Source organism: Neomonachus schauinslandi, chromosome 1 (genome assembly GCF_002201575.2).
Source record: "Neomonachus schauinslandi chromosome 1, ASM220157v2, whole genome shotgun sequence".
NCBI lineage: Eukaryota > Metazoa > Chordata > Mammalia > Carnivora > Phocidae > Neomonachus > Neomonachus schauinslandi.
Genome location: NC_058403.1, coordinates 153934073 through 153961150, shown reverse-complemented (window position 1 = coordinate 153961150; position 27078 = coordinate 153934073). Strand labels below are relative to the sequence as shown.

Here is a 27078-nt window from a genome sequence, read left to right as displayed (position 1 = left end):
ATTCCAAACTTCTTAGATTATTAAAAACTGGCTTTGGTTTTAAATGACTTAATTAACAACTTTGTATCTTACGGGTTGCAGGTCGCTGCAGCAAGGGCTCTGAAGGGCCAGAAAGTAAGCATTTTACGCTTTGTGGGTCATGTGGTCTCTCTCACAGCCACTCTGATATTATAGCACAATGTGGCCAATGACAATATCCAAGCCACCAGGCATGATTGTGGCCCACTAAAATTTTACTTACAACAATGTGTGACCGGCCCCATGTGTCAACCCCTCATTTAGAGGACTGCAGTCCGCCCCATTCTCTCCACTCACTGTGGGGAGCAGAGGGAGACATGCCAATGAAGAAGATGCTGCTATGGAAAAGACATGTACTGGGATACAAAAAAAGCTATTCCAATCCACCTCTACAGGAAGGGAGAGAGGCCACAGCGTTTGGTGACACCACCCAGCAATGGTGTACTTGTTCACTAGTACAAAAATAAAAACAACAGAACAATAAAACCTATGAGACAGGCACTGGACCAGGAACTCTAGAAATAAATTACATGACTTCTGCCAACTGGGAACTCTACGCATTACAGTGTCCACAGGCCCTGGCAAGTTAAGAGAAGAGACCATTCCAAGAATCCTAAACCCGTGGCCCCATGCTGATGAGTGCTGACATACTCTACAATGGCGTCGCGGTCCGCTATGTCCCCGAGCACCATCCGCTGAATGATGCTATTGTGTTCCTCCTCCGAGAGGTTTTTGTATGACACAAGGGGGATGTTATACTTCGTGGCTGGTGAAGGGTCCACTCCCTGAAGCCAAGGATGATTTTCAATCTCTTCTAAGGAGGCCCTTCTCTTGGGATCTCTCTGTAGCATCCGTGTGATCAGGCTGGAAAGGAAGGTAAGTCCACTGTTAGAGCAAACTGTTGGCAGGGATTAGTAATGGTGGATTATTTTATTAATCAGAATTGTTTCCTACACTTACACCATCAATTTCATTAGGCTCACTAGTAGTGGTGGTGGTGCAGCAGATGGGAATAAAGAAAATTTAGTGCCATCAGATTCATAAATAGAAAATCACAACTGCCGGATATACTGATAAGCCAAAGAGCTTCCTATCATCTAGAATTAGCTCTAGATATCAACATCTGTTGTTGAATTAACTGTGGCTTAGGGGCATGCCAGAACCAGCTATAGTGATCAACAATGACATACAGAATACAGTGCATGAGCCAACTTCTGCTTCAGGAAGAATAAATGATCTTGATGAAAACAATCAAAATGCCACAGGCTTTTAAACATATATTTTGTTTAAATGCATTGTGCTGGCAAAATAATAAATACATATATACATAAAGATGGAAGGAAGGAAAGAATACTCAAAGGAAAAAATGGAGTAAAAGCAGGACTTTTAGGAGGCAAATGACAAAGCTAGCCTTTGACCCGACTGCTTCTGCTTTGGTTTCAAAAGCTATACTGAGTGCACAAAATAGAATATAATGTGTAGGGCCTACTGAAGGCAGGGAGTACAACTAGAGCCCTTGTAAAGAGCTGGGGTCCCAGCTTCAGTGTTAGGGTGAATGAGAAATGAGAAACAAATCTGCTAAGATATCAAGAAGGAAACCTGCCTGCCTCAACACTGGCTGTGGAGTGGGGCAGGGAAATCTCATCTAAGAATTTCTAGCCACAGGCTGGTCCTCACACAAGTCTGTGGTCCAAATTAATGATATCTGTGTGGTACATGTAGAGAAGTTGTTAATTTAAGGCGGTTTTAAGCTGGAGGTGCTCCTAAGTAACTATAGTAGAGAAGGAAATGTAAAACCTTTTCATAGGAATGTAACTTAAAAGAACTCCCACACAGTATTACAAGGAATACAGCCTCACAATCAAAAAATACAAAGGAAACAAGTACTAACAAGAACTAAAAAAACATGATGGCAACATCAGAATGCAAAGTCTTAAAATACTGAAATTTTCAGACACAGAAGATAACTGTGTTGAATATGTTTAAGACATGGAGAAGTCTGAAATACAAAAAACAGTAAAAAAAAAAAAAAAAGCAATGGACAAATTTTTAAAATTAGATATAAAGAAAATTGATGAATTGGAAGATAGAGCCAAGGAAATAACCCTGCACCGGTGGACTAAGAGAAAATATGAAGAGATGAAAAGACAAGGAGGACAGAGTGAAAATACCTAACATATATCTAATCGGAGTTCCAGAAGGGAACGAGGGAATGGGCAAGAAACTATATTTGAAAAGATAAAAGCTAAGGATTTTCCAAATTCATGGAAGAACACAAATCCTGACCCAGGAAGCCTAACACATCCTAAGCAGAATGAATAGAAGCTCTTAGAGCAGCCTGAGAAGAGAGAGATCACCTGTGCAAGAACAATAATAACATGAACAGATGACATCCCAAAAGTAACAAGACATATCAGAAGATGTGGTAACATCTTCAATAATCTGAGAGAAAACAACTGTCCACACCTAGAATTCTAGACTCAATGAAACTTTCAAGGGCACATGTAACATAAAAAGATTTTCAATGAAAAACTGAGAAAGTTTATCACCAACAAATGCTCATCAAAAAAATTCTAAAGGGTATAATTTTAGCAGAAGAATGTGATCCCAAGTGGAAGGATATACAAAGTTTTTTATCAAGCATCTGGGTAATTCTAAACAATTTTTTTACTGTACTATACTCTCTAATTTGTGGAGTTAGAAATATTGAATGGTAAAGTGTTCTAAGGATTTTGTGTTGTTTAGGAAGAGAAAAACGTAAGGATTAACTATCAATTTTATTAAATTAAGCATATAGGAGGCGCCTGGGTGGCTAAGTCAGTTAAGCGTCTGCCTTCAGCTCAGGTCATGATCACAGGGTCCTGGGACTGAATCCCACATAGGGGGCTCCCTGCTCAAAAGGGACTCTGCTTCTCCCTCGGCACCCCCCCACCCCCCATGAGCTCTCTCTCCCTCTCTCTCAAATAAATCTTAAAAAAATTAAAATTAATTAATTAAGCATACAAATATGTATGTGTGTGTTAAAACAGGATAGCACTAAAATAATCGACTATAACTTCCAAGCTAGTTGAAGGGAGAAAGCCAAGTAAGGAGAAAATGAAAAACCTCCATTGATCCTAAAGAAGGAACAGACCAAAAAAAAAAAAAAAAAAAAAGAAAAAAGAAAAGAAGGAGAAATATGAAGAATATAAGAAGAGCATAAATATACCTACATCTTTCAGTGAAGACAATAAATATGAATGGGATAAACTCTGATGAAAAGACAAAAATCCTCAGAAGGGATTAAACCCCCAGCTGTTAAAAAAGACATACTTAAAATCAAGACAATGAAAGGTTTAAAGTAAATGAATGGAAAACTATATAGCACATAAATGCTAACCAAAGAAGACTGGTATGGCTAGCTAAGACTAGATAACACAGATTGACTTTAAGGCAAAAAGCATCATTAGAGATAAACAAGTGATACACAAGTTCAATTCACCAGTAAGATACAACAATCTGTACCTAATTACCATTGGCTCAAAACACTTAAAGCAAAAACTGATAGACTCCCAAGAATAAAACAATAAATCTACCATTACAGTGAAAGAATATCTCAGTAAGTGATAAATCAAGTAATCAAAAAACTCAGAAAAGATGTAATTTAGAACAGCATAATTAACAAGCTTGATCTTAAGGATTTATATACAACTCAGACCCCGAAAATGGGTAAATACATATTCTATTCCAGAACAAAAGAATCATTTACAAAAACTGACTCCGTGCTAGGCATTAAGCAAGCCTCAACAATTTGAAAAACAACAAAAAACTAGTACTATATAGACTATATTCCTGGACCACAATGGAATTAAGTTAGAAATGAATAACAAAAAAGTAATTAGAAAAATTCTACACGTTTGGAAATGTAAAATACCCCTCTAAAAACTTAAGGTCAAATAAAGCATTTGAAGCTAGAAAATACTCAGAACTCAGGGCTATAACTCAAAACTAGTAAGATACTGCAGAAATGGTACAAGGAGGCAATTTAATAGCCTTAACTATGACTTTAGAAAAGGAAAATTTGTGAGCCAAATATCCAACATAAGAAAAAAAGAAGAGAATCAGCCCATGAAGTAGGTAGAAGGAAATAATACAGATAAGAGAAAATTCACAACATAAAACAAGAAATACAAGTAAATTAATAAAGATAAAAGGCAGTTCCTTGAAAAAAACTAATAAAATTAACAAACCTCAGCAAGACTAATGAAGACAAAAACAAAAGAAGGCAAAAACTGTCAATACTGGAATGATAAAGGGCAACATCCCACTGATCTATATACTTCACAAATATAACCCGAGAATATAAATACTTGAGGCCAATAAATTTGAAAATTTAGATAAAATGGGCAAGCTCCTTAAAAAACAGAAGTTAGCAAAACTGACATAGGAAAAAGTAGAAAACTCAATGGTCCTACAGTTATTAAAAATAATCCCTCTACAAGGGAGAAACAGAGAAGGCTCCTAAGATATCACAACTGTTATATTTCTTACTCTGGATAACAGGTTCTACCATTCTCACATCATCAGTAGATAGAGAAGCCTGTATCTGAATCCAAAGAGTCTGAATAGGTAAGCTCTTAACCATCCACCACATGGGCCTAAGATGGGGTTCCACTTGGAGAAAAGATTTCTCAAACCATCAGATTTCCTTCTTACCAGCTGATGGGAAAAATTCAAAACTTTATTACTACAACAAAATCCTTAAAGTAATAGCTATAATCTCAGCTGAACTTACTTAAAAATACCACCCATTTAAAAAAAATATATATATATATATATACATATGTGTATATATATATATAATCACCCATAATGTCAATGAAATACTGAGCTTCTAACAGTTCTTTTATTCCATTATTATATTTCTCACTATACATATCACAGAACTACAAAGTACTTTAAATTCCAAATAATCAACTTGAGTGTACTTTTGGTTGCTGGCTTCCCATAATCACACAAACCAACTGCAGAGAGTGGTGTATGAATAAAATTAAGGGAAACGTTATGTAAAACCTAAAATGGTGTGTTGGTGGTCTATTTCATGAAAAGAAATGCCTTAACTTTTCTCTGGAATTTAAAATAATTCCAGGTGGTCTTGCTTTTTTGCTGATGCAAAAACACCAAGATAGTTCCCATGGTAATATCTTCATTTCCAGTGAGTAACTACCACTCCTGGAGGCTGAAGAGGCATATAATGGGCTTCTTGAAAACAAGCGTATTTAAGAAATAGACGAACACATTTTGTACTCCAATATTAAATTTCAAATCATATTCTGGAGTTAACCCCCCAAAACACACTTAACAAAAATAAAATATCAAGTTCAAAAATTAAAAGGAACTCAGATGCTTATATATTGAAGTCACCTCAAATTTTTTTGACATATTAATAGAATAAAACAAAACTTCTGGGGGTGCATGGGTGGCTCAGTTGGTTAAGCATCCAACTCTTAATTTTGATCAGGTCATGATATCGGGGACGTGAGACTGAGCCCAGAGTAGGGCTCCACACTCAGCGTGGGGTCTGCTTGGGATTCTCTCTCTCCCTCCCCCCCTCTGCCCCTCCCCCTGCTTGCACTCTAGATAAATAAATCTTTAAAAAAATAAATAAAAATCTGGTTTTAGTATGAGTGCTTTAAGTTTCCACATTCTTTTTCTGTTTTTACTTACTCTTTACACTCTTTGGACACATGGGATGGTACGGTATATTTGCAATCCATGATCATTGTCAATGTTTCACTGTCATTGGCCTCTTGAAAAGGTGGTTGCCCACACACCAACATGAAAAGGATCACTCCCAGACTCCATATATCTACAAATCAAAGACATACTGTTAAATATTGGATGAGTTAGAAAACCAAAAGCACTAAGAAGAGTGAAAGTAGACTAACAATATTATTTTATTTCAATAGTGAAAATCATTTATATCTCAAAGAAAAACATCTAGGGAAGAAAACTTAAGTCCCAATAAGGCAGGGAAGGTATCTGTCTTGTTCACTGTTTTTATATTCACCTCAGCCACATAGTGAATAGTCAATAAATGTTCAACAAAGAGATAAATTAATTCATTAATGGCAAGAATATCAAGTGGAAAGTAGCTATCAAGGTTCCCAAGCCACTGGACAACACACTGCTGTCTTTCTCATGACATTATTTACCAGAGAAAAACTAAAACTAGTATTTTAATACTCTGAGACATAAAAAGGATTTTGCCTAACGTCACAATTATCTCAGTTTTCTTTACCTCAATCCTGGTGAGGTAACCAGATGATGTAAATCAGTCATTTTATAGTTAAGAAAATTAAAATTCAGAGAGGAGAAATATTTCTGTGCTGTCACTGAAGAAAAAGACAGGTGATACATGATTTCAGAGGACAAAACTAGGTCTGAAGATACAAGTAACCAGGAGGCACACTCTGACTTAAAAACAGCAGAAGCTACTTAATAAAGCGCTGGGAAAGACAGCAGGTTTCCCATCACTCTAAGTACTTCAGCAAAGGCTGCGCAACCATCTAATATTCTGCATAAGACATTCCTGTAGTGATTGTAAGGCTGGACTAGTTGACATCCGAGGACCCTACCAACTGTAGCATTAGACTAACTCCTACAAGAGCAAATAACCCCCTACCTTCTTGCCATTAGATAAAATCTCACCAATCATTTGGAAAAATGATGGCTTTTCAAATGAACAAAGGATGAATCCATTTAAGGAAGGGTATCACAAATCATTCACTCATTCCAGAAACTAAAGTATAGATATGATTACATAAACATTAATAAAACAAGAGATGAATTCAAGAAGCTTTCTACCACAAAAGGCTTAGAAGAGAATGCAAGCCATGTGGACTTTGTCACATCTGTTAATACTCAACTGCTGTTTTCATTTAGCTTAAACTCCCAAAATAATGTAGGATCCATATTATTTTCCAGCAGAATTATAACTTGTTAATAAAATATCTTCTCCTTGGTCCAAACTAAACAAAGAGGGCAATAAAGGCAGAAACCCAAAAGTTAAACACATTGTGATTTTTTTATATGTACAACAAATTTTACTAAGGATGCTTCAATGAAAATTAGTTAAGCAGATGGAAAAATCTACTAAAATTAGAACATTACATATGTAAGAATAAAAGGGACCTAGAGATCATTCAGTCCAAACCCTTGGCTCTTCAGTGTCCCTAAGAGGTGTGCCTGGCATTGCTTGTTGGATGCATAAATTATGTGACCTACCACCCCAGGACAGCAAGCTGGCTCAGGACTCCACTCTACTCATTGACCCACATTTCTTTACCTTGATCTTGGAATGTAGAGGGCCATCCCCATACAAAGTCAAACAATCTGAGTAATGGTGGCTAGCTGCACCTGTTCTTTAACTATCCAGTGAGAAGAATTTATAACCCCAATACTAGTTGTAACTTATTAAGAGTTTCAAAGGAAATCTGTATAATTGTTTAACCTAAACCCTCTTTGAACAATCTGAACCTATTTTTGGTTACCTGCCCCAACTCTCAAGCCACTGCTGTGAACAAGTGGCAATTACAATTATTCTCCCTTTAATACATGTGTCCCTCATTTTACAAAGCAGTTATATTCCTAGAAATTCGCTATAAAGTGAACCCATCTTTTCATCAATGTTTATTACATAAGAAGGGAAATATACCACGGTTTTATTTTTGGTTGATTTAGATTATTTTGTGCTATTTTGTTTATTTTTGGCTACCTCCTCCCCAAAGAAGGGAAGGGATTTTAAGTGGCTTGCAATAAAACACATAAACATAAAAATCAGGGGAGTTAAAACAAAAACTCTCTCTCTCTTTTGTTGTTTAAATACTGACTAATGTCTAGGGCTACTACTATAACCAAGCCCAACCATTAATACATACGTATTTGAGATACAATAAATTCTTATCTTTCCATATAAATCCTACAAAACAACAAATTTTTTTTTTAAAGATTTTATTTATTTGACAGAGAGAGAGAGCGAGAGCAGGAACACAAGCACGGGAGTGAGAGAGGGAGAAGCAGGCTTCCCGCCGAGCAGGGAGCCCGATGCAGGACTCGATCCCGGGACTCCAGGATCATGACCTGAGCCGAAGGCAGTCGCTTAACCAACTGAGCCACCCAGGCGTCCCGCGGGCACTGTTCCTGAGCACAGTGGACACCGAGATGAATGGGGGACATCCTTGCCCTTACAGGGCTCCCAGTTCACTGTGACAGACAGACAGCAGGGAAGCTCAAGAAGGCACAAAGCCAACACAGACAAGAGAAACTAGTGGAGATGGGGGGAGAGAACAGGAAAGGCCTCTTAGTAATGCAGCTACAAAAGGTGACAATTCATGATCTTGGGTCCCCAGGACAAGACACCTGGTATTACATGACTAACAATGGCATCAAGAAGGATTATCTATTACATTTCCCTCAAGTGGGGGAGGGAGTTGGTACTTGTTCAGCTTGGGATCCACCAAGTCTAACTGGGGATAAGGGGATGGACACGGAGAAGGTGAGAGAAAGATAATGGAATAGGGACTTCACATTATTTTTATTTTAAAAAATGTTAATGGAATGGTCTATTAATATTAAAGGTACACAAGTTAACAAGTATCAACCATCTGAAAAATCAAATTTAATGTTGATACTACTATCTGAAGCATATGTTTTGATTTCAGACCCAGCTATTAGGTTCTTGGTTAATAAAAAATGGAAAAAGAAAGTATCAATAAATATAGTTCCTTTGGTTAAAAAAACACTTCCAACTCATGGAACTGAGGGAAGGGGTGGAAAGATAATGAGGTCTTTGTTAGTACAAAGAATGGGAGTTACTGGCCCCCTTATGGCAGCTCTCAAGCAAGCTGGATATAAAAATGAGCCCTGACATCTCCTTTGCCGGCTAACAGTCAGCAGGTCAACTTGCCATAATACAACTATACCATTTCTAGGGTTAGAGGTGGGGTTTCTACTACAAAGGTCATTTTAGGCAGGCTAACAAAAGATCAAAATGAAAACAAAACAGAATAGAAGAACATGCTAATTATTAATTTGAGGAAAAGCTACTGCCAAATGGTGGGGCAGGGGGTGGGTGGAGGATGTCATGACTGCTGAGAAGTTTTCTAAAAAATCACTTACGAAGTGAATTATCTAGAGAGCCAAAGAACAAGCAGGGATTAGAAAGTAATAAAAATGGCAAGACCAGAAGAAAAGTTTCAGGTGGAAACTTCTATTTTTTCTTCTGGCTTTCTTTTATCAGTGCAGCCATCAATCATAACAGAAGCAACAGAATGTTCTAAAACCACTACAGATGAAGCAGGGACCAGCACCTTTTATGACACCACTTAAAACCAGCAGGATTTATGCAATCACTTTTCAGTTCCAACTGTGGTTACCAGCAACTGACATATGACCCAAAACTATTGTAAAAGGCAATGCTTTCTTAGAATAGCAAGTACCGTTACACAAAGCATGTAGGTCTTAGGACCTTTGTTCCTTGTATGGATATTCAGAAACCCTAAGGTTTATTGATGTGAATTGCTCCCTACACAGTAAGAACTACTCATCTGCATTCAACATCACCTAGAGCTCTGGTTACTAAAGATTCTTGTTCCCAACACGATCAACGGTTGGTTCTGAGGGACCGGACTACAGACCATTCTCCAAGTGGTCTTCTGAACTAACAGGGGAAGAGTGGGGCAGAAGAGGAATGAAGCATTTGGACAAGTCCATGTTTTAGGGTATCTATATTATTTCTGGTTTTACCAACACTTTAGTTAGAAGCAAAGTTTTACTATTTAACAAGTAATCGTTTCTTTTCTTAGGAAGAAAGTCAGAATGAATGCCATCACTCATACATACTTCAAAAAACTTTCCCACACCTGAATCCATCTGAATGCCCCCTGAGGACTTCAAAAATCAATGATGTCCAAACTAAGCTTATCACCTTTTACCCAAACCTAGTTGTCTCATCTGGGTTCTAGTGTGGTCTATGGCACCTCCACCTATCCAATCAAAACTCAAGAAGCACCCCAGACTCTGCACCTCTCACTTCCAGGTCAGGAAGATCCTGCCAATTCTAGCATGTGCCCAGAATCCTCCAAGGCTCCTACCAGTGACCCTCAGCTCCCCCTGAGATCTCCTCAAACTGCCCTCCAACCTGGCGACCCAGGCATCACCACAGTGAGCTGTAATTGAAGATGTTTTCCTCTATTACTCAGAGCTCCTTGAGAGCAGAATATGTCCCCTGCACTCTCAGAAGTTTGTTGAATGCCAGAATGAACCCAGAGCTAAAGAGAAAGCAGTACCTTTGTAAACACTGTTTGGTTAGGGCCCCACAGAAGGCAGCTGCAGCAGGGGGCAGTCCGTAGTTATCAATGACCTTCAAATAAAAGCTAAGAGAAAAAGGAGACTAAGTACCCAGAGTGGGGGAAGGGGGGGGCACCAGTGAAGACAAGCTGCAGTTTGTTTTAGTTAAGGGTTTAACGCCTTGTGCAAACTTGTTTTTTCAAGTCAAAAGAAAACAGGGAAAAGTTCAAGAAGTCCAAAGGTTATCAATCACACACTGTGGGACTGCACACATTCATAAATCCAAACCAGACAAGCAGCAGACACCCTTCCAACTCAGCATTCTTTCATAAATCACTTTACAAATCTGATTTTAGTGAACTTTATAGATGAAGAGCAAAAAAGACAGGCCAGGCTAAAATCATGTAATTTCCTTCAGTATGGCCTAATGAAAAGAACATGCCTGGGCTAAAGCATCAGAGAGCCCTGGGCTCAAATCCTAACTTGGCCATTTAATTAGTGAGTATTCTTGGTCAAGTTCTACCTGCCTTCTGTGCCTGAGTCTTCTCTTCCACGAAAGGTGGATAGCACCACTCATCTGGTAATTTCTGAGAGGGTGTCTGGGGCAAAGAGCACTACATGTATCACTACAGAACCTGCAAGAATTGAGAAAATCCTTACCTAGATCTAAGTATAGGAGGGAGACAGGTAGGAAAAAAGCAAAAAGAATTTAATACTTTTTATTCAATCTACTTTACTATTCGAATTATCTTACAAAAACATTTATTGCTTGTAAAAAAAAGTAATTAAAAATTAGCTGTGCTTAACAGAACATTCTGAAGTGTATGTACTTCAGTGGGATAAGCAGAAACGTCTTTAGAGGAATAAAAAGGTAATAAAAAAAAAAAAGCCTACCCTCACTGAGACAGTGATTCTCAACCTGTGGCCTGGGGACACCTGGTTCTGCAAGGTTCCCTCAATGAATTCACAGATCTCTCCAAAGCATGAACACTTACAGTAGGAATTATTTTAGTTTGAATTTTTAGGACAAGTAGCTTCTTTCAAGGACTTAAAAAAACAAAACAAAACAAAACAAACACCCAAATATTAAACGCTAGGCCTTGTGAAGCCAGGGAATGGGCCAGGTCAGTGCTGCTGGCCTTTTCACCCTCTAGTTCCATTTCTATGCTTCAGGACACACCCGAGGTTTCACCAGGGGAAGGGGACACCAAAACTAGAGCCACCAGAGCACAACCCACCTCGGGGACATTACCAAGGTCTGTCTCCAAATCTCCGCCTAGCCAAAACAGTTGCTCCAGGCATTTCTAAACACCTAGGTGAGGCAAGAACCCACTACAAATTCATAGCTTTCCAAAATCACATCTTTTAAATTACATCCAAATTTACATCTAATACCATGTGAAAACTAAATACTTCCTTTTACACCAAGCTTACGGGAGAAAATCTCTGGCTTTTGTCCAATTTTATAACACTAATCACAAAGTCTTAAAATGTTCACATTTTAGAAATACTTTTGAAAGGTGGAAACATGCTGATGTCAGGCCATCAGCATGGCAACATGCACACGAGCACCTTCTTCTATGCATTTCAACACAGACGCTCTTCAGAGAAGGGAGCTGCTGCTGTGGATACACAGTGACTGCAGATTTAGTTTTCAGAAGTAATTGCACATGTCAACTTCCCATAAGATTATGACAAATGCAAATTTCACAAGTCTAACTTTGATCTTGAAAGTAGGAATATTCAAATTTAATATCAAATCTAAAAACGTCCAATTCTATTTGTCTAGTCAAACAATATAAACCATGCAGACTAAAGGACTGTATGATTAATAAAATGTTAAGTCTGCTTGATGCTTTAGTTTAATAGGTAGTGTAGTATTTTGATGTTTTCTTAAATTTATTCTAAAAATGCCAAAACTTTTGCATAAGGTTGAGGCATGCTAACGTAAGACAAATACACAAGCTATTAAAATATCAGTTAATAAAAATCACCTGCATATGCCAACTCCCCTGAGTTCTCTTTCAAAAGGCACACAATATTTAATGCATGTGGGGGACACAAAGTCAAAGGAAGTTTGTCCTTTAACAGAACACAACATTATCCTAGACTGCCCCAAATGCTTAAGCTTGTCAAAAAGACTTTTTTAACTTTGAGGATAAAGAAAAAAAAACTTTAAAGTAGTGTATTTGCTGTAACAAGATTCAACATTCAGAATACTGGTTCTTGAAATTTTTGATTCTGGTTAGTTCTCCATGCATAACATCTAAACAGACATGTGGTTGAAAAGTGTATACAACTTATTTTCCTACATTAAAAAAAGTCAGCATAGCATGTTATATCTTCTAAGAAATTACAATAAACATACAACCTGGTTGTTTCCACACAGGGTTAGGACTATTCCTTCACATTAAAACTTTAGCTAGAAAGTTCTCTCAAGTATAACCACACATTTCCCAGTTTTTAACATTTTTAACATTCACTTCTTTCAGATTATCAAAGTAATACATGTTCAGTGACAGTAAGATTCTATTAGCAGCCCCCTCCACACTCATCAACACCACAGACATTCTTTAATATTAGCCTATTAGACAGATAAAGATATGATAGATTTGTTCTTATTTATACTGTCCTATTTTTCCCTCATTTCTTCAAGGCTTAATTTATATGCACTGGAAGTCACCACCATTAGTGTGCATTTCTGGGAGTTCGAACAATGCAGTCATGCAACCACTGCCACAATCAAGATCTGGAGCAGCTCTATCACCCCCAAAAGTTCCCTGTACTTTGTATTCCACCCCTCCTCCCGGCCAAGCCCCGGGCAACCACAGGTCTCTCTCTGTCCCTCTAAGTCTTGTCTACAAATGGAATCACACAGTATGAAGTCTGGCTTTTTTTTTTACCTAATGCATTTGAGATTCATCCATGTTGTTGCATGTATCAGTAGGTCATCACTTTTTATTGTTTGAGTGGTAGTCCACTGTATAGATGTTCCAAAGCTTATTTCAGTTTGGGGCAATTATGAATAAAATCACTAAAACCATCTGTGTACAGAGGCTTGTGCAAACTTAAATGTTCATTTCTCTTGGGTAAATACCTAGGAGTAAGCTTGCTGAGCCATACAGTAAGTGTATGTTTTATACGGAACTTTCCAAAGGTGGCTCTAGGACTTTACATTCTCATCAGCAAAGTATGAGGATTCCAATGGCTCCATTCACATCCTTGTCAACTCTTGGTACTGGCAGTTTAAAAAACTTTAGCCATTCTAATAGATGTAGCTTTAATTTGCATTTTCCCTAATGACTAATGATGTGGAGCATCTACCTGTGCTTATGTGCCATATTATGTCTTCTTTGGTGAATTGTTTGTTCACATCTTTCATTTTAACATTGGGTTGCTTTTTAATTTGTTGAGTTTCGAGAGTTCTTTTTTTATATACAATCTCTAGCAATACAGAAAAAGGCTTTATTTCAAAAGTCATATTTGACAGCATTTACATTATTTCCTGAAAACAGCTTCAAAAACTTTAAAATTACTGAAGTATAGTTGACATACATTATATTACTTTCAAGTGTACAACATAGTGATTCGACAATTCTACACCTTCCTCAGTGCTCATCCTAAGTGTAGTCACCAAACAACATTATTACAATATTATTTGTACTTTCCATTTCCATGACTTATTTAAATTTGTACCTCTTAATCCCCTTTATCTATTTCACCCCTCCGCCTACCCACCATCCCTCTGGCAACCACCCATTTGTTCTCTGTACTTAAGAGTCTGATTTTTGTTCGTTTGTTTTTTAGATTCCACATGTAAGTGAAACCATATGGCATTTGACATTCTCTGTTTGACTTATTTCACTTAGCATAATACCCTCTTGGTCCATCCATGTTGTTGCAAATGGCAAGATCTCATCCTTTTTATGGCTGGGTAATACTCCAGTGTGTGTGTGCGTGTGTGTGCGTGTATGTGCGTGTGTGTGTGTGTACACTACATCTCCTTTATCCATTCATCCATCAATGAACACTTACTTACGTTGCTTCCATATCTTAGCTATTGTAAATAATGCTGCAATAAACATAAAGGTGCATAAATCTTTTCAAATTATTATTTTTGTTTTCTTTGTGTAAATATCCAGTAGTGGAATTAATGGATTGCATGGTATTTCTATTTTTAATTTTTTGAGGAACCACCCATACTGGTTTCCACTGGGGTTGCACCAATTTACTTTCCCACCAACAGTGCACAGGGGTTCCCTTTTCTCCGCATCCTCACCAACACTTGTTACTTCTTATCTTTTCAATACTAGCCATTCTGACTGGTCTGAGGTGACCTCCCACTGTGGTTTTGATTTGCATTTCCCTGATGATTAGCGATGCTGAGCATCTTTCATTTGTCTGTTGGCCAGCTGTATGTCTCCTTGGGAAAAACGTCTGTTCTTCCGCCCCATTTTTTAATTGGACTATTTGTGTTTTTGGTGTTGAGTTGTATACGTTCTTATTATATTCTGGATTTTAACCCCTTAGCGGATTTATCATTTGTAAGTATCTTCTGAGCTTTGAGAATCTTTATATATTCTTTATCAGATATGTGATTTGCGAGTATTTTCTCCCTGTTGGTGGTAGCTTAACAGTATCTTTCAAGAAGCAGGAGTTGATTTTTATAAAATCCAATTTATCAAATTTTTCTCTTATAGATCATGCTTTTGATGTTGTATCTAAAATAGCTTTGCCTAAGTCAAAGCTGCAAAGATCTTCTATGTTTTCTTCTAGAGGTTTTACAGTTTTACAATTCACATTTAAGTCTCTGATGCACACTGAGTTTAAGTGGCATAAAGAAGGGATCAAGGTCCATTTTTTGCATATGGATATTTAACTGTTCCAGCAACACTGCTGAAAAACTACTTACTCTTTCTCTACTGAACTGCTTTAGCACTTCTGCTGAAAATCAATTGACCATGTATGTGTGGACTTATTTATGGCCTCTATTCTATTCCACTGATCCATATATATGCCTTTTTGTTAATATCATACAGTCTTGATTATTATAACTTTATACTAAGTCCTGAATACTCCAATTACTTTTAAAACTAAATTTTTCCATCTTGGTTATTTATATAACTTTTTAATGAACTCTCTTTTCATTTGTTTTTAGGAGAGTTCCTCATCGATTTGTAAGAGCTCTTTCTACAGTAAAAATATTAAATCATCTATATTACAAATCATTTCCTTGGTTTCCATTATAATTTCTAAAAAAAAACAGATGTGCACCATATCCATAAACTATAATCAAATCTATTACCTTTTCCTTATGATTCCTTTTCAGAAAGGCCAAGATCTTATGAATATTTCCTTTGGAGGGAGTGGGTTAATTCTTTATATACAAATCCTTAATTCACCTCGAATTTGACACAGCACACAGACAGGGTCCTATCATTCCTTCTTCCTTAAATGTTTATTTCCAGTACAATTTATTAAATAATTTCTCCTCTGATGCCTTTTGATAATTGAAGTTAGAACTATTTAGAGCCTGTTTTTCTATATCACTTAAAATTACCAGCTAAAGAACCATGCTAAGATACAGTGTTGTCCCTGGGGGCACTGGTTCTTACACTAAAGGGCTACAAAGCAGACACTGATATGAATATTCAAAAAATGTGTGGCACCATTTGCCAGGCACTGTGCTAGGCACTGGGATGTAATCATAATGAGACCTTAGAGGTTGACAATGAAGGGAGAATGTCCAGGAGAGATGGCACTACTGCCCTTTGTGTCCCTTGCCACAATTCATCTCTGTTCCTTTTTTTTGCAGAGAAAGTTAACAACTATCTGGCTTATAAAAGATGGCTCCATCTTATCTTTCATCTAGGATACCCCTGTCAGAGCTGCTTCAATAACAAGTATGTACTTTGCCCTACCTCCAAGAGCCCATAAGCACTGCTAAAGGCCTGGACTCCATATAGCGAACAAAGGGGCCTATCATGTTTGGTTTTTTCTCCTCCCAGTTTTATTGAGAAATAACTGACACACATCTGGGTAACTTTAAGGTATACAGAATGACGGTTTGGTTTATGCGTGTTGTGAAATTATTACAATAGATTTAGTTAACAGCTACTATCTCATAGATACAATAAAAAGAAAAACTATCTCCCTGTGATGAGAATTCTTAGGACCTATTCTTTTAAGACTCCTATATACCATACAACAGTGTTAACTATTGTCATCATGCTGTCCATTACATCCCCAGTAACCACAAATCTGATCTCTGAGTGTGGTGTTCATTTTGGTTTGGTTTTAGATTCCACATACAAATGAGATCATACAGTATCTTTCTGTCTTATTTCACTTAGCATAATACCTTCATGGTCCATATGGTCACAAATGGTAGGATTTCCTAATTTTTATGGCTGAATAATATCCCACTGTGTGTATGTACATATATATACCACAACTTCTTCATCCATTTATCCACTGATGGACACTTACAGTTGTTTCAAGGTCTTGACTATTGTAAATAATGCTGTTCTGAACATGGGGGTGTAGATATCTTTTTGAGTTAGTATTTTCGTTTCCTTTGGATATATTCCTAGAGGTGGAACTGCTGAATCACATAGTAGTCCTGTTTTTAGTTTTCTGAGGAAACTCCATTTGTTTTCCGTACTGCCTGTACCAATTTACATTCCAACCAACAGTGCACAAGGGTTCCCCTTTTCTCCACATCCATGTCAGCATTTGCGGTAACAAATGTCTTCTTGATGATGGCCTTTCTTTTTTTTTTTTTTTTTTTTTTTTTTTTAAAGATTTTATTTATTTATTTGTGAGAGAGAATGAGAGACAGAGAGCACGAGAGGGAGGAGGGTCAGAGGGAGAAGCAGACTCCCCGCCGAGCAGGGAGCCCGATGCGGGACTCGATCCCGGGACTCCAGGATCATGACCTGAGCCGAAGGCAGTCGCTTAACCGACTGAGCCACCCAGGCGCCCCGATGATGGCCTTTCTAACAGGCATAAGGGGATATATCATTGTGGTATTAATTTGCATTTCTCTAATGACTACTGATGCTGAGCATCTTTGCTGAGCATCTTTTCATGTATATCTGCTTTGGAAAAATGTCTGTTTAGGTTCTTTACCCATTTTTAACTAGATTATTTGGCTTTGCCACTGTTGAGTTGTAGGAGTTCTTTATATATTTTGGATACTAATTGCTTACCAGATACATGATTTGCAAATATTTCTTCCCATTCCATAGGTTGTCTTTTCACTTTGTTGGTCATTTCTTTTCCTGTGCAGAAGTTTTTTTGTCTGATGTAATCCCACTTGCTTTTTATTTTATTGCTTGTACTTTAGGTGTCATATTCAAAGAAATCACTACCAAGACCCATGTCAGGAGGTTTTTCCTGTTTTCTTCTAGGAGTTTCATGGCTTCAGGTCTTACATTTAAGTCTTTAATTCATTTCAAGTTAATTTTTGTGAGTGATGTAAGACGGGTCAAGTTTCACTCTTCTACATGTGAATATCCATTTTTTTTTTCAATTTATTGAAGAGTGTCTTTTCTCCAATGATATTCCAGGTTCCCTTGTCAAATATTAGTTGACTTCATATGCTTGAGTTTATTCCTGGGCTCTTGATTCTGTTCCACTGGTCTGTTTGTCTGTTTTTATGCCCAGGCCACACTGTCTTCATGACTATAGCTTGATAGCATAGCTTGAAATCAGAAAGTATGGCTCCTGCTTTGTTCTTCTTTCTCGGGCTGTCTTTGGCTATCCTGGGTCTACTACAGTTCCATGTAAATTTTAGGAATTTTTTTTCTATTTCTGTAAAATAAAATGCCATTGGAATCTTAATAGGAGTGGCACTGAATCTATAAATGGCTTTTGGTAATAGTGACATTTTAACAATATTAATTCTTCCAATCCAACACAAGCTACTTTCTTTATTTGTAGCTTTGATTTCTTTCATCAATATCTTGTAGTTTTCAAAGTAGAGATCTTTCACCCCCTCAGTTAAATTTATTCCTAAGTATTTTATTGTTTTTGATGCTATTGTAAATGGGATCAATCTATCCGCTTTCAGAAAACTTGTTAGTGTATAGAAATGCGACTGATCTGCTAATTTTGTATCCTGCGATTTTACTGAATTTGATTATTTCTGACAGGTTTTGGTGAGTCTTTATGATTTTCTATATTTAAAATCATGTCATCAGCAACTAGAGACAATTTTACTTATTCCTTCACAATTCTGATGTCCTTAATTTCTTTTCATTTGTCTTGAGAAACTTTCACTTCCCCTTTAATTTCCTCTTTGATGATCCACTGGTTGTTCAGGAATATCATGTTTTTGAGTTTCCAATTATGATTTCATGATTCTTTCTCCTCTCTGCTATCAGTGTGCCAGCTTCTAAAAATAAAAAGTTCCTAATGTTACCTATCTATGAGCTGAAGGCTGAAAATACAAATTTACTGAACCTGCTAGAATTTTATATAAAATTAACTAAGTAAGGATCTGAGTGAGGCCCTGAGTGAAAACTATGAACAAAATACATGAACTTTTGGGCGCCTGGGTGGCTCAGTTGGTTAGGCGACTGCCTTCGGCTCAGGTCATGATCCTGGAGTCCCGGGATCGAGTCCCACATCGGGCTCCCTGCTCGGCGGGGAGTCTGCTTCTCCCTCTGACCCTCCCCCATCTCATGCTCTCTATCTCATTCTCTCTCTCAAATAAATAAATAAAATCTTTTAAAAAAAAACAAAAAAATATGAACTTTTACATGGGCTTATTAGGACAGTCCATTTCAGCATCCCAAGAGTCTTTATTTGCTTGCTTCATGGTGCTCTGCTATAGGACAACTCAAGAACTCATCTGAATAAAGTGATCAATAAATAGTTCTCTAACTGGTAAGAGGCACTGATAGCTAGGGAGTCCGAAGTTCGTTTCTCTTACATGAAGTAACACAAGAATGAAGCCTTAGAAAGCGTTCTTATACATGAAAAGCTATCCCCTTTAATCCCCTGACAGCAGCTAGAAGAACCAAAAGTCAGAAACAGAACACAACTTCTCTAACCATTCTTGCCTCTGCTGACTAATGAATTCATTCTGATACTGAAGCTGGACAGTAAATCCAAAAAATTTTTATCAAGCTTTTTACTGACAACTTGATAATAATAGCTGTCCTTGTTTGGGATAGATAGCAACATATCCTACCGACAAACTGACGACTGAGAACAAAACTAGGACTAATCTAAAACCACTGGGAATCTTCTGCTTCCAGGTAGAATATAATATATTGAGCAAACTGAAGATCCTGCTGTCACAACTAGAAACAAAATGGAAACTTGCAGAAACCATGTTTTCAAGGCCTTGGAAGGAAAAGAAAGAAATGGACTGAAATTCCAGAATTGGGAAGAGCCCTTTCTAAGAGCTGAGGCAGAAATCCAAACACGAATCACAGGACCTCAGGAATATCAATGGATCACAAATATTCCTAAGAAAGGTTAAACCAAACCAATTTATACTACACCTAAAAGAAAATCTTAATGTATGCCAACTTTTTAGAACCTGAAAAAATTAGGTAAATTTAGGAAAATATCACTAATCTGAATTAAGAATATAAGCTTGTAGTAGACAGACATTTAAAATCTGGTATATCAATCAATTGGTATTTGTATACATTAGTCTCTTAAAAATTTGTTAAGCCAGTTTCAGTCCTCTAGAAACTAATTACCACTGAGTACAAAACTGAGAATCACACCTTGGAACATGGAGATCACACCATCTGAGGGGGTTCCTTGCTACCTACTGGAGCTCCTAATCTATGTTAAAGTCTCTTTAAACTGTAACAAGGACCTCCTAATGTCAGTGAATAGTCGATACATACAAACTGTTAACAACATAAAATGGGTTTACAAAAAAAAACCCCCCAAAACCACATATCAAACACACCAAATACCTTAAAAAACAAAAAAGCACACCATATCCCCAGTGACTTGATCTTCCTTTTGGGAGAAGCCCTGTCTATAAGCTTACCTCCAATTTTCCATTACAATCTTCCCAAGTCTTAACTCTGGAATTCAAAACACAGTAAGGAAAATGGGAGATCTAAATGTGTAAAACAAAAAGTCAGAGTCAAGTAGCCAAAACACAAAAATAAGGACACTATTCCTCACCTATAATTTATGCTCCAAAGCTTATTTCAAAACTGCCTGTGTTCATCCTTCCTGTCAAAGCTATGCACCTGCTTTTTTTTTTTTACTCAGCCCAACAAGCCTGCAAGGTCAGATCCAAAAAAGGGCTTCACAGTGGTCCGTATGTAATAACATGCCTGAAACTGTAACTCTGCCTCTCCATGAAGAGAGGAACCATGGCTTCAATCAGACTCATGGTGAGTCCAGGACGCATTAATATATATACAGAAAGCAGGGAAAAAGAGTTCCAACATGAGCAAGGACATCAGGAAGGACCATGGGGAGTGGCCACAATTATACTTTGTAAACTAGTTTAAAGAAATGTAAATTTTCATTTCTTTAGTTTGTCTCTGTAATATTTACTCATTTAAACAAACATTAAGAGCTTGTGGTGTTTACCAGGTGATAGGGATGGGACACAGATAAGATATAAACACGCAGTTCTCTCTCTCAAAGACCTTACTATTGAGCAAGGGGAACAAGTGAGCCATCTGAAATGAGCAAGGTCTGGCCGTCATCCCATCTAATTCCAAAGGGAAAAAGCCATCAGGGCATGTGTCCCCTGTACCTCATCATCCTCTGTTTTTAGCCATCTACAACCCCTCTGTTATTTTTATCTAGTACACCTACTCTATGCCTGGCTGCACCCCAGGAAGAATTTAAGATGTATCTACAAAGAAGGTCTCACTCCACCAAGTCTTGTTCTCCTACTCACCAGACAATGCCACAAATGCTGATGTTGGCCTTAGGTTCCAAGGCTTAAAATAATTGAATTAAAATTTTGTAATATTAAATTAGGTACTATTCTACACCATACTGGATACAATTTTAAAGATATCACCATAAGACTAATCAATAAAAACTACATAAGATAAATCAATGTTTTCCAAAGACAAAGTGGGTTAGGTAGAAAATGGGTTATGAAGAATGATGGGAAGAAGACATTTAAAAACAGCAAAGACATGTATTTGGAATCACAGTTGTAAGGAAGCACTGGTTCCACAGTGTATCTCTGATAATGAGCTTGGCTTAGCTCTATGGCACCCTGTTCTATGTCTGCCCTCCATCTTTCTCCACCAAAGTCTGCGTCAAACATGTGAGGACCCGACTGAGAGAAGCCACAGCCCGTGAAAGAAGAAAACCACACTACTGTGTATGTTAATGTGACTGTGAAAGCATTTCCCAAGAGGCTGCTCTGGGAGTCATGACAACTCCAGGACCACACAGGCAACTTCCTGATGTGGAGGGACAGTTTCCCCAGAAACGGAGACGTGTCACTAACAAGTCCCACCAGGTTGTCTCAGAGCAAGCACAAGAGCACAGCACCTACATGTCAACACAGTTTTCACCAGTTCTTAAAAATACTAGTGATTTTACTCAACGTTTGAGTTCGGAGTCTGTCCAGCAATATATATTGTGACTAACAAGTTCCCAAGTTTATTGTGTTAAAAGTTTGTGCTTACTGATTTTTTGTTTTGCAAACTAGTCTTTCTTCAACAGGTTTATGCTTCTCCCTACAAAAAAAAAAAAAATACCCAAGCAAATTTGATGTTTTCAACTCCCTCAAGGTTTCCTAGGCTGTATTTACTTCTGTATTTCTGTATTAAGATAGTTAACTATTTTAAGTGGCTTAAAAAGCACTTCTGAAGTTCCAAGAAACTAACCAGTTATCAAATACTTTCCTTTGCTTTTATCTAACATTAAAAAAAACACACACACGGGCGCCTGGGTGGCTCAGTTGGTTAAGCGACTGCCTTCGGCTCAGGTCATGATCCTGGAGTCCCGGGATAGAGTCCCGCATCGGGCTCCCTGCTCAGCGGGGAGTCTGCTTCTCCCTCTGACCCTCCCCACTCTTATGCTCTATCTCATTCTCTCTCTCGAATGAATAAATAAAATCTTTTAAAAAAAAACAAAACACACACACACAAAGAAAAACCCCTACTTCAGAAGTTAACCTACTTCCTACATTCCGAAAGTTAAATACAACTAAAAACATGTGTGAGAAAAACACAAGAGCAAAGGTCCTGGGCCTGCCCCTTCCTCCCAGTTTTCCCACGGCAGCCAACATTTCAGAAATTCCCCTGAGGACAAATTTCCAAAGGAGAAGACAGCACCTCAAAAGGAAAATGAGGCCATGATCTTTAAACACCCTTTGGCACCACAAGGCATTCTGTGATCCCTCCAAAGGGCTGGCTGACAGTTATATCTGACTGAAGACTGATTCTCTGTCTGGCATTATGCTAAGTACTTCCTTGTTTTCATTCATCTAACTCCTTCAACAATTCTAAAGGCGAGAACTATTATTACCCTCATTTCACAAATGGAAGTATCAGAGACCACAGAAATGAGTCAAGTGCGGAGGGAGAACAGGCAGTGCTGGGGCCCTCCACCTTTGGAGTAGAGGGTGGGGCCTGGCCAAGAGGGTGGCAGTGGGCAAGAGTCTAAGTAGAGGGAAGGGAGACAGAAGGGCCCTGAGGCAGGACTGGATGTGGAATGTGACTAACAGCAAGAAGGCAGCGTTGTTGGAGCTGAGCAAGCAACTGAAAAAAGAGTGGGAGGAGAAAGTGAGGGAGACAATGAGGAAGCCAATCTTGAGGGCCATGTTGGCCGCTATGAGGACTCGGGTTTTGACTGTGAAGGAAATGTAAGTCTTTAAAGTGTTCTGAGCAGAGGAGAGAGACGCATATAAATTTTAAAAGGAACTGATAAGCATTTTTTCCCCTTATGAGTGGTGACTACCTAATACTGCCACCTCCAAAGGAATTCCCCTCTCTTTCAGCTGTTCCACATGACAATTCCTGACTTTCTCTTGCCCAGAGCCCCAGGGCCTCCCCTCACCTGTAACTGTCAGCGTCTGAAAAATAGCAGCACATACAAATGACAGGAAACTTGCCTTTAAACTCCCTTCCTTCTCTTATATTCTTTCAAAGATGCACATAGTCATGTTGATCAGCCCAATTCCCACTTCCTCATATGAAATACCAAAAGACTCAGAGCTTGGGCACTAGTCTGAAAAGTAAATGAATAGTAACTTCCAGTTTTCATTCTAGTGGGACCTATGATTATCAGTCCTGCACACCTTTGTCTTTCCACACAGGCTTTGAGAGGAAATGAATAAGAGGAGCACCAAGGCCCATGTAAAACCAACCCAAACCCAAGTCTAGTTAGTAGCAGCAAGAGCCCTTAGAAAAGTGCAAAAGTGCTATAAATCTTCTGAAAAAAATGGTTTTATATGAGGCAGTGAGGCAACCTTCTGACCGGCACAAGGCCAAGGGACACCCTGACAAGCAGCTCCAGGCATGACAGTGGAAAGCAAACAGGACAGTATCTTGCCTCTTAACAGGAAAGGCAAGGGGTGTTTAGCCTGAAGTTCCAAGCACTGGAACAACATCAGAAAAAATTTCCAAAGGACCTGAAATTTGGTTTCACTTACTTATCCCTAAATAAGCAAAGGGTGTGATTAAAATGGGGGAGGGCGAGCAGAGAGAAATTTAAGCTCAATTATCAACATCAAAAAAGAATATATGTTCTTGTTCAATTTTTTAAACTAAAGAGGTTTAAACATTTTTTTCTGAACACTTATTCTTTAAAGAATATTAGAATTAAAATGTTAGGAATCTATTTTTCCACTAATAACCAAAAACATTTGACTCTAGGATTTTACATCACAGGTACGCAAGGCTGGATGCCCATCAGAATCTCACAGAAGCTTTTGGATGAGGGCCTCAACCAAGATTATCTGAATCACAATCTCTAGGGTGCCCCCCCCTCCCCCGCAAGGTTTGCTTGGTTTTAAATACGCTCTAGGTGAAACTTACAGATGGTAAGTAAAGAACCACCAATTTAGATCTTACCATACCATCAGTAGAGTGAATTATACTTTTCAAAGTAGTGTCAACATATATTTCACTTGATCTGAATCTTAAAACAGTGAGAACAATAAGCACCAGAGCTAAAAATGCAGTAGGGAAAACATTGAAAGCACATAAGTCATTTTCATCTCATTTTTCAAGCCTCTCACTAAAAAATCAATGGTTGCGTTAGCCTAAAAAAACCATTTGTATGGTACCTATAGATTACACTACCCATAATATTTCATGCTCAAGAATCTTTATGACAAATATTAAATCCAATAATAGCTTATTTATAAAACTGAAGATTTTACTCAAAGCACAGAACTTTTGCTGTTTCCTAAATACATAATTACACAACATTTACACTGTAAAGCCAGTACACTGTGCATACAGAGCTAATACCATAAAGTGCTTTTATTTACACAGGGTTCAGGCCAGATCAATTTTTAACTGTGATCTCTGAAATAACTGTCATGTCTCACAGGCATGTGAAACTTCAGAAAGTTTAGGATTTTTTTTCTTTTGCTTTTATATGAAAAGTAATGATGTTACACTCTGTCAAAGGTATCTTTCAGAGTATGTGACCATGCACTTGGCAGCTAGACTGTGGAAGGTGTGGGCCACATTTCTATAGATACGTTTTTCAGTTCTGTACAACTGAAAGCCACAGGCATTTGCCTGGGCCCAGGCTGCAGTGCAGCTCATGTCAGACACATGCCATGCAGGCAGATTTTTTGTATATCTTTTTAAATAAAAGAGGCAAGATAACACTTTAAAGCAGATCAAACTTCCTTCCCTATGCATAAAAAAGGCACAAGTCATCCCTTAAAAATGTATAATCCCAAACTCCACGCTTGGGCCTAAAACTCTGTGACACAAACCAGGGTCTTCTAATCTAGAACCCATCAGGACCCACAGTCCAAATGGCAAACTGTGTAAGAGTAAGTAATATAAAATTTAACCAGAGTCTGACTCGGGGAAGAGAAGGTTTAAGTCGGAAAACACGGTAGCATTACTAAGACATCTGTCTCTAATAAATGGTAGGGAAATGAAACTGTACCCACTCAGATTTTGGGCACATTAAAAGCCGGCACATTAACAGTTTTTCTGGAAGAAACTGGAAATAAAAGCAAGGAGTTATCAATTCATAACAAACTATAATAGCAGATTCAGATGAACCAAAGAGAAAATTACTGATTTATGTACTTTTGGACTATTTCAAAGTTCTATCGCAAAGGTATTACGGCTTAGGCTGCACAATCTGCACAGAAAGGAGTAATCCTTTTAAAAGTTTTCAGAAAGACAATATTTCAACATATTATATACATAATACTACTACAATCACAGTTCTGGTGGCTGCCTATTTCCTAAATTCTCTAAGAGACTCTTTTATAGGAGGGAGCACGCTGAGATATTTCTTCACAGCGCTAAATCAGAGCAAGGAACGGACTGCCTTAAATACATTCAATGTGGATTCTAGTTAAACCACAACTCTTGGCTTGAATATGCCAAGATTTCCAAAAACTGGCAATATTACACCAACTATAAGTCACACATAATTAACAGTCAAGAATGTCTCAATTTATGTTTTACTAATCTAATTTTTCACAAGACAAGGCAATGCTTTTCAGATAGACCAGCTAGTCACTTTTAAAATCACACTGGATTTTGAGACGTTCTTCACATGCAGGAAGTTAGGTCAAAGAAAGGAATAATTAAAGATACTTAAGAACACAATTTAAAATATGTCCACATTTTTCATCAGATCTTAAAGCATTACTGAACCAGAAAAAAAGTATTTATTAAGTAATAAAAGCAAATTAAAAATCTTATAACTAAAAGGGAAGTAAAAGCAAACTATATATAGTTCTTGTCTGTGGGGCAGAGGGAATGATACAAATATTGATTAACTCTGAATATTAAGGGAAGACACTAATATGTCCTAAAACAAAATGACAAAATAGAATCCATGGCAACAAAGCACAGTTTCATATTGAAAAAAGGTATAGCCCTTCATGTAAAATAAATTACAAAACTTTATATACCTCACACAGCTTGAAAATAACATATATAAAGTAAAAGTTGATTAAAATACAAATTTCAGATTAGAGTAGGAAATAGCATAATTCTCTCAGAAAACAACATCAGAATAAAACATGACACAAAGGAACAAAATACATAATTAACAACCTTAAAATATGTATAAAAACTTTGTATATGCTAAGAATACAAATATTTTAATCATACAGGAAATAGTCACCAAAAATCACTGTATATTAAGCCACACAGAAAATCTAAATACTTCCCAAAGCAAAAACCAATCAGGCTGCAGTGTACATTACTGACTGCAATGTACTAAAATTAGAAGTTAAAAACCAAACACCTAAAGGAAAAATAAATTAAATTAAAATTTAAAAAGAAAAGAATTTAAAAAGGAAAAAAGAACCTTTGGGTTAAACAAGAAACAAAACAGTAAAGATAAACGTCAGCAATGACCACAGAGTGAAATCCCCAGGATGTGACCAGAGATTGCAGGAGAGAGCAACATACAGCCTTAAATGTGAGAAATTAGGACAATTCAAGACAATAAAAGAAAAAAAAGAAAAGGGAAACTGAAAGATCCTGGAAAAAAATTAGTAACAATGCAAGAAAAAGTAATGACATAGAAAACAGAAGTGCAGCTGATACATAAAATCAA

General features: G+C 37.5%; 1 protein-coding gene across 2 annotated transcripts in view; it reads right to left on the bottom strand.

The window, feature by feature from the left end:
• SNRK (SNF related kinase) overlaps positions 1-27078 on the bottom strand; it is a 56533-nt gene that overhangs the window by 9337 nt on the left and 20118 nt on the right. For both annotated transcript variants that reach the window (XM_021677583.1, XM_021677584.1), the window contains 2 exons: positions 5725-5866; positions 670-882 (listed from right to left, as the gene is read on the bottom strand). In XM_021677583.1, the coding sequence (XP_021533258.1) occupies positions 670-882; positions 5725-5866 (355 nt within the window). The remainder of the gene's footprint in view (positions 1-669; positions 883-5724; positions 5867-27078) is intronic.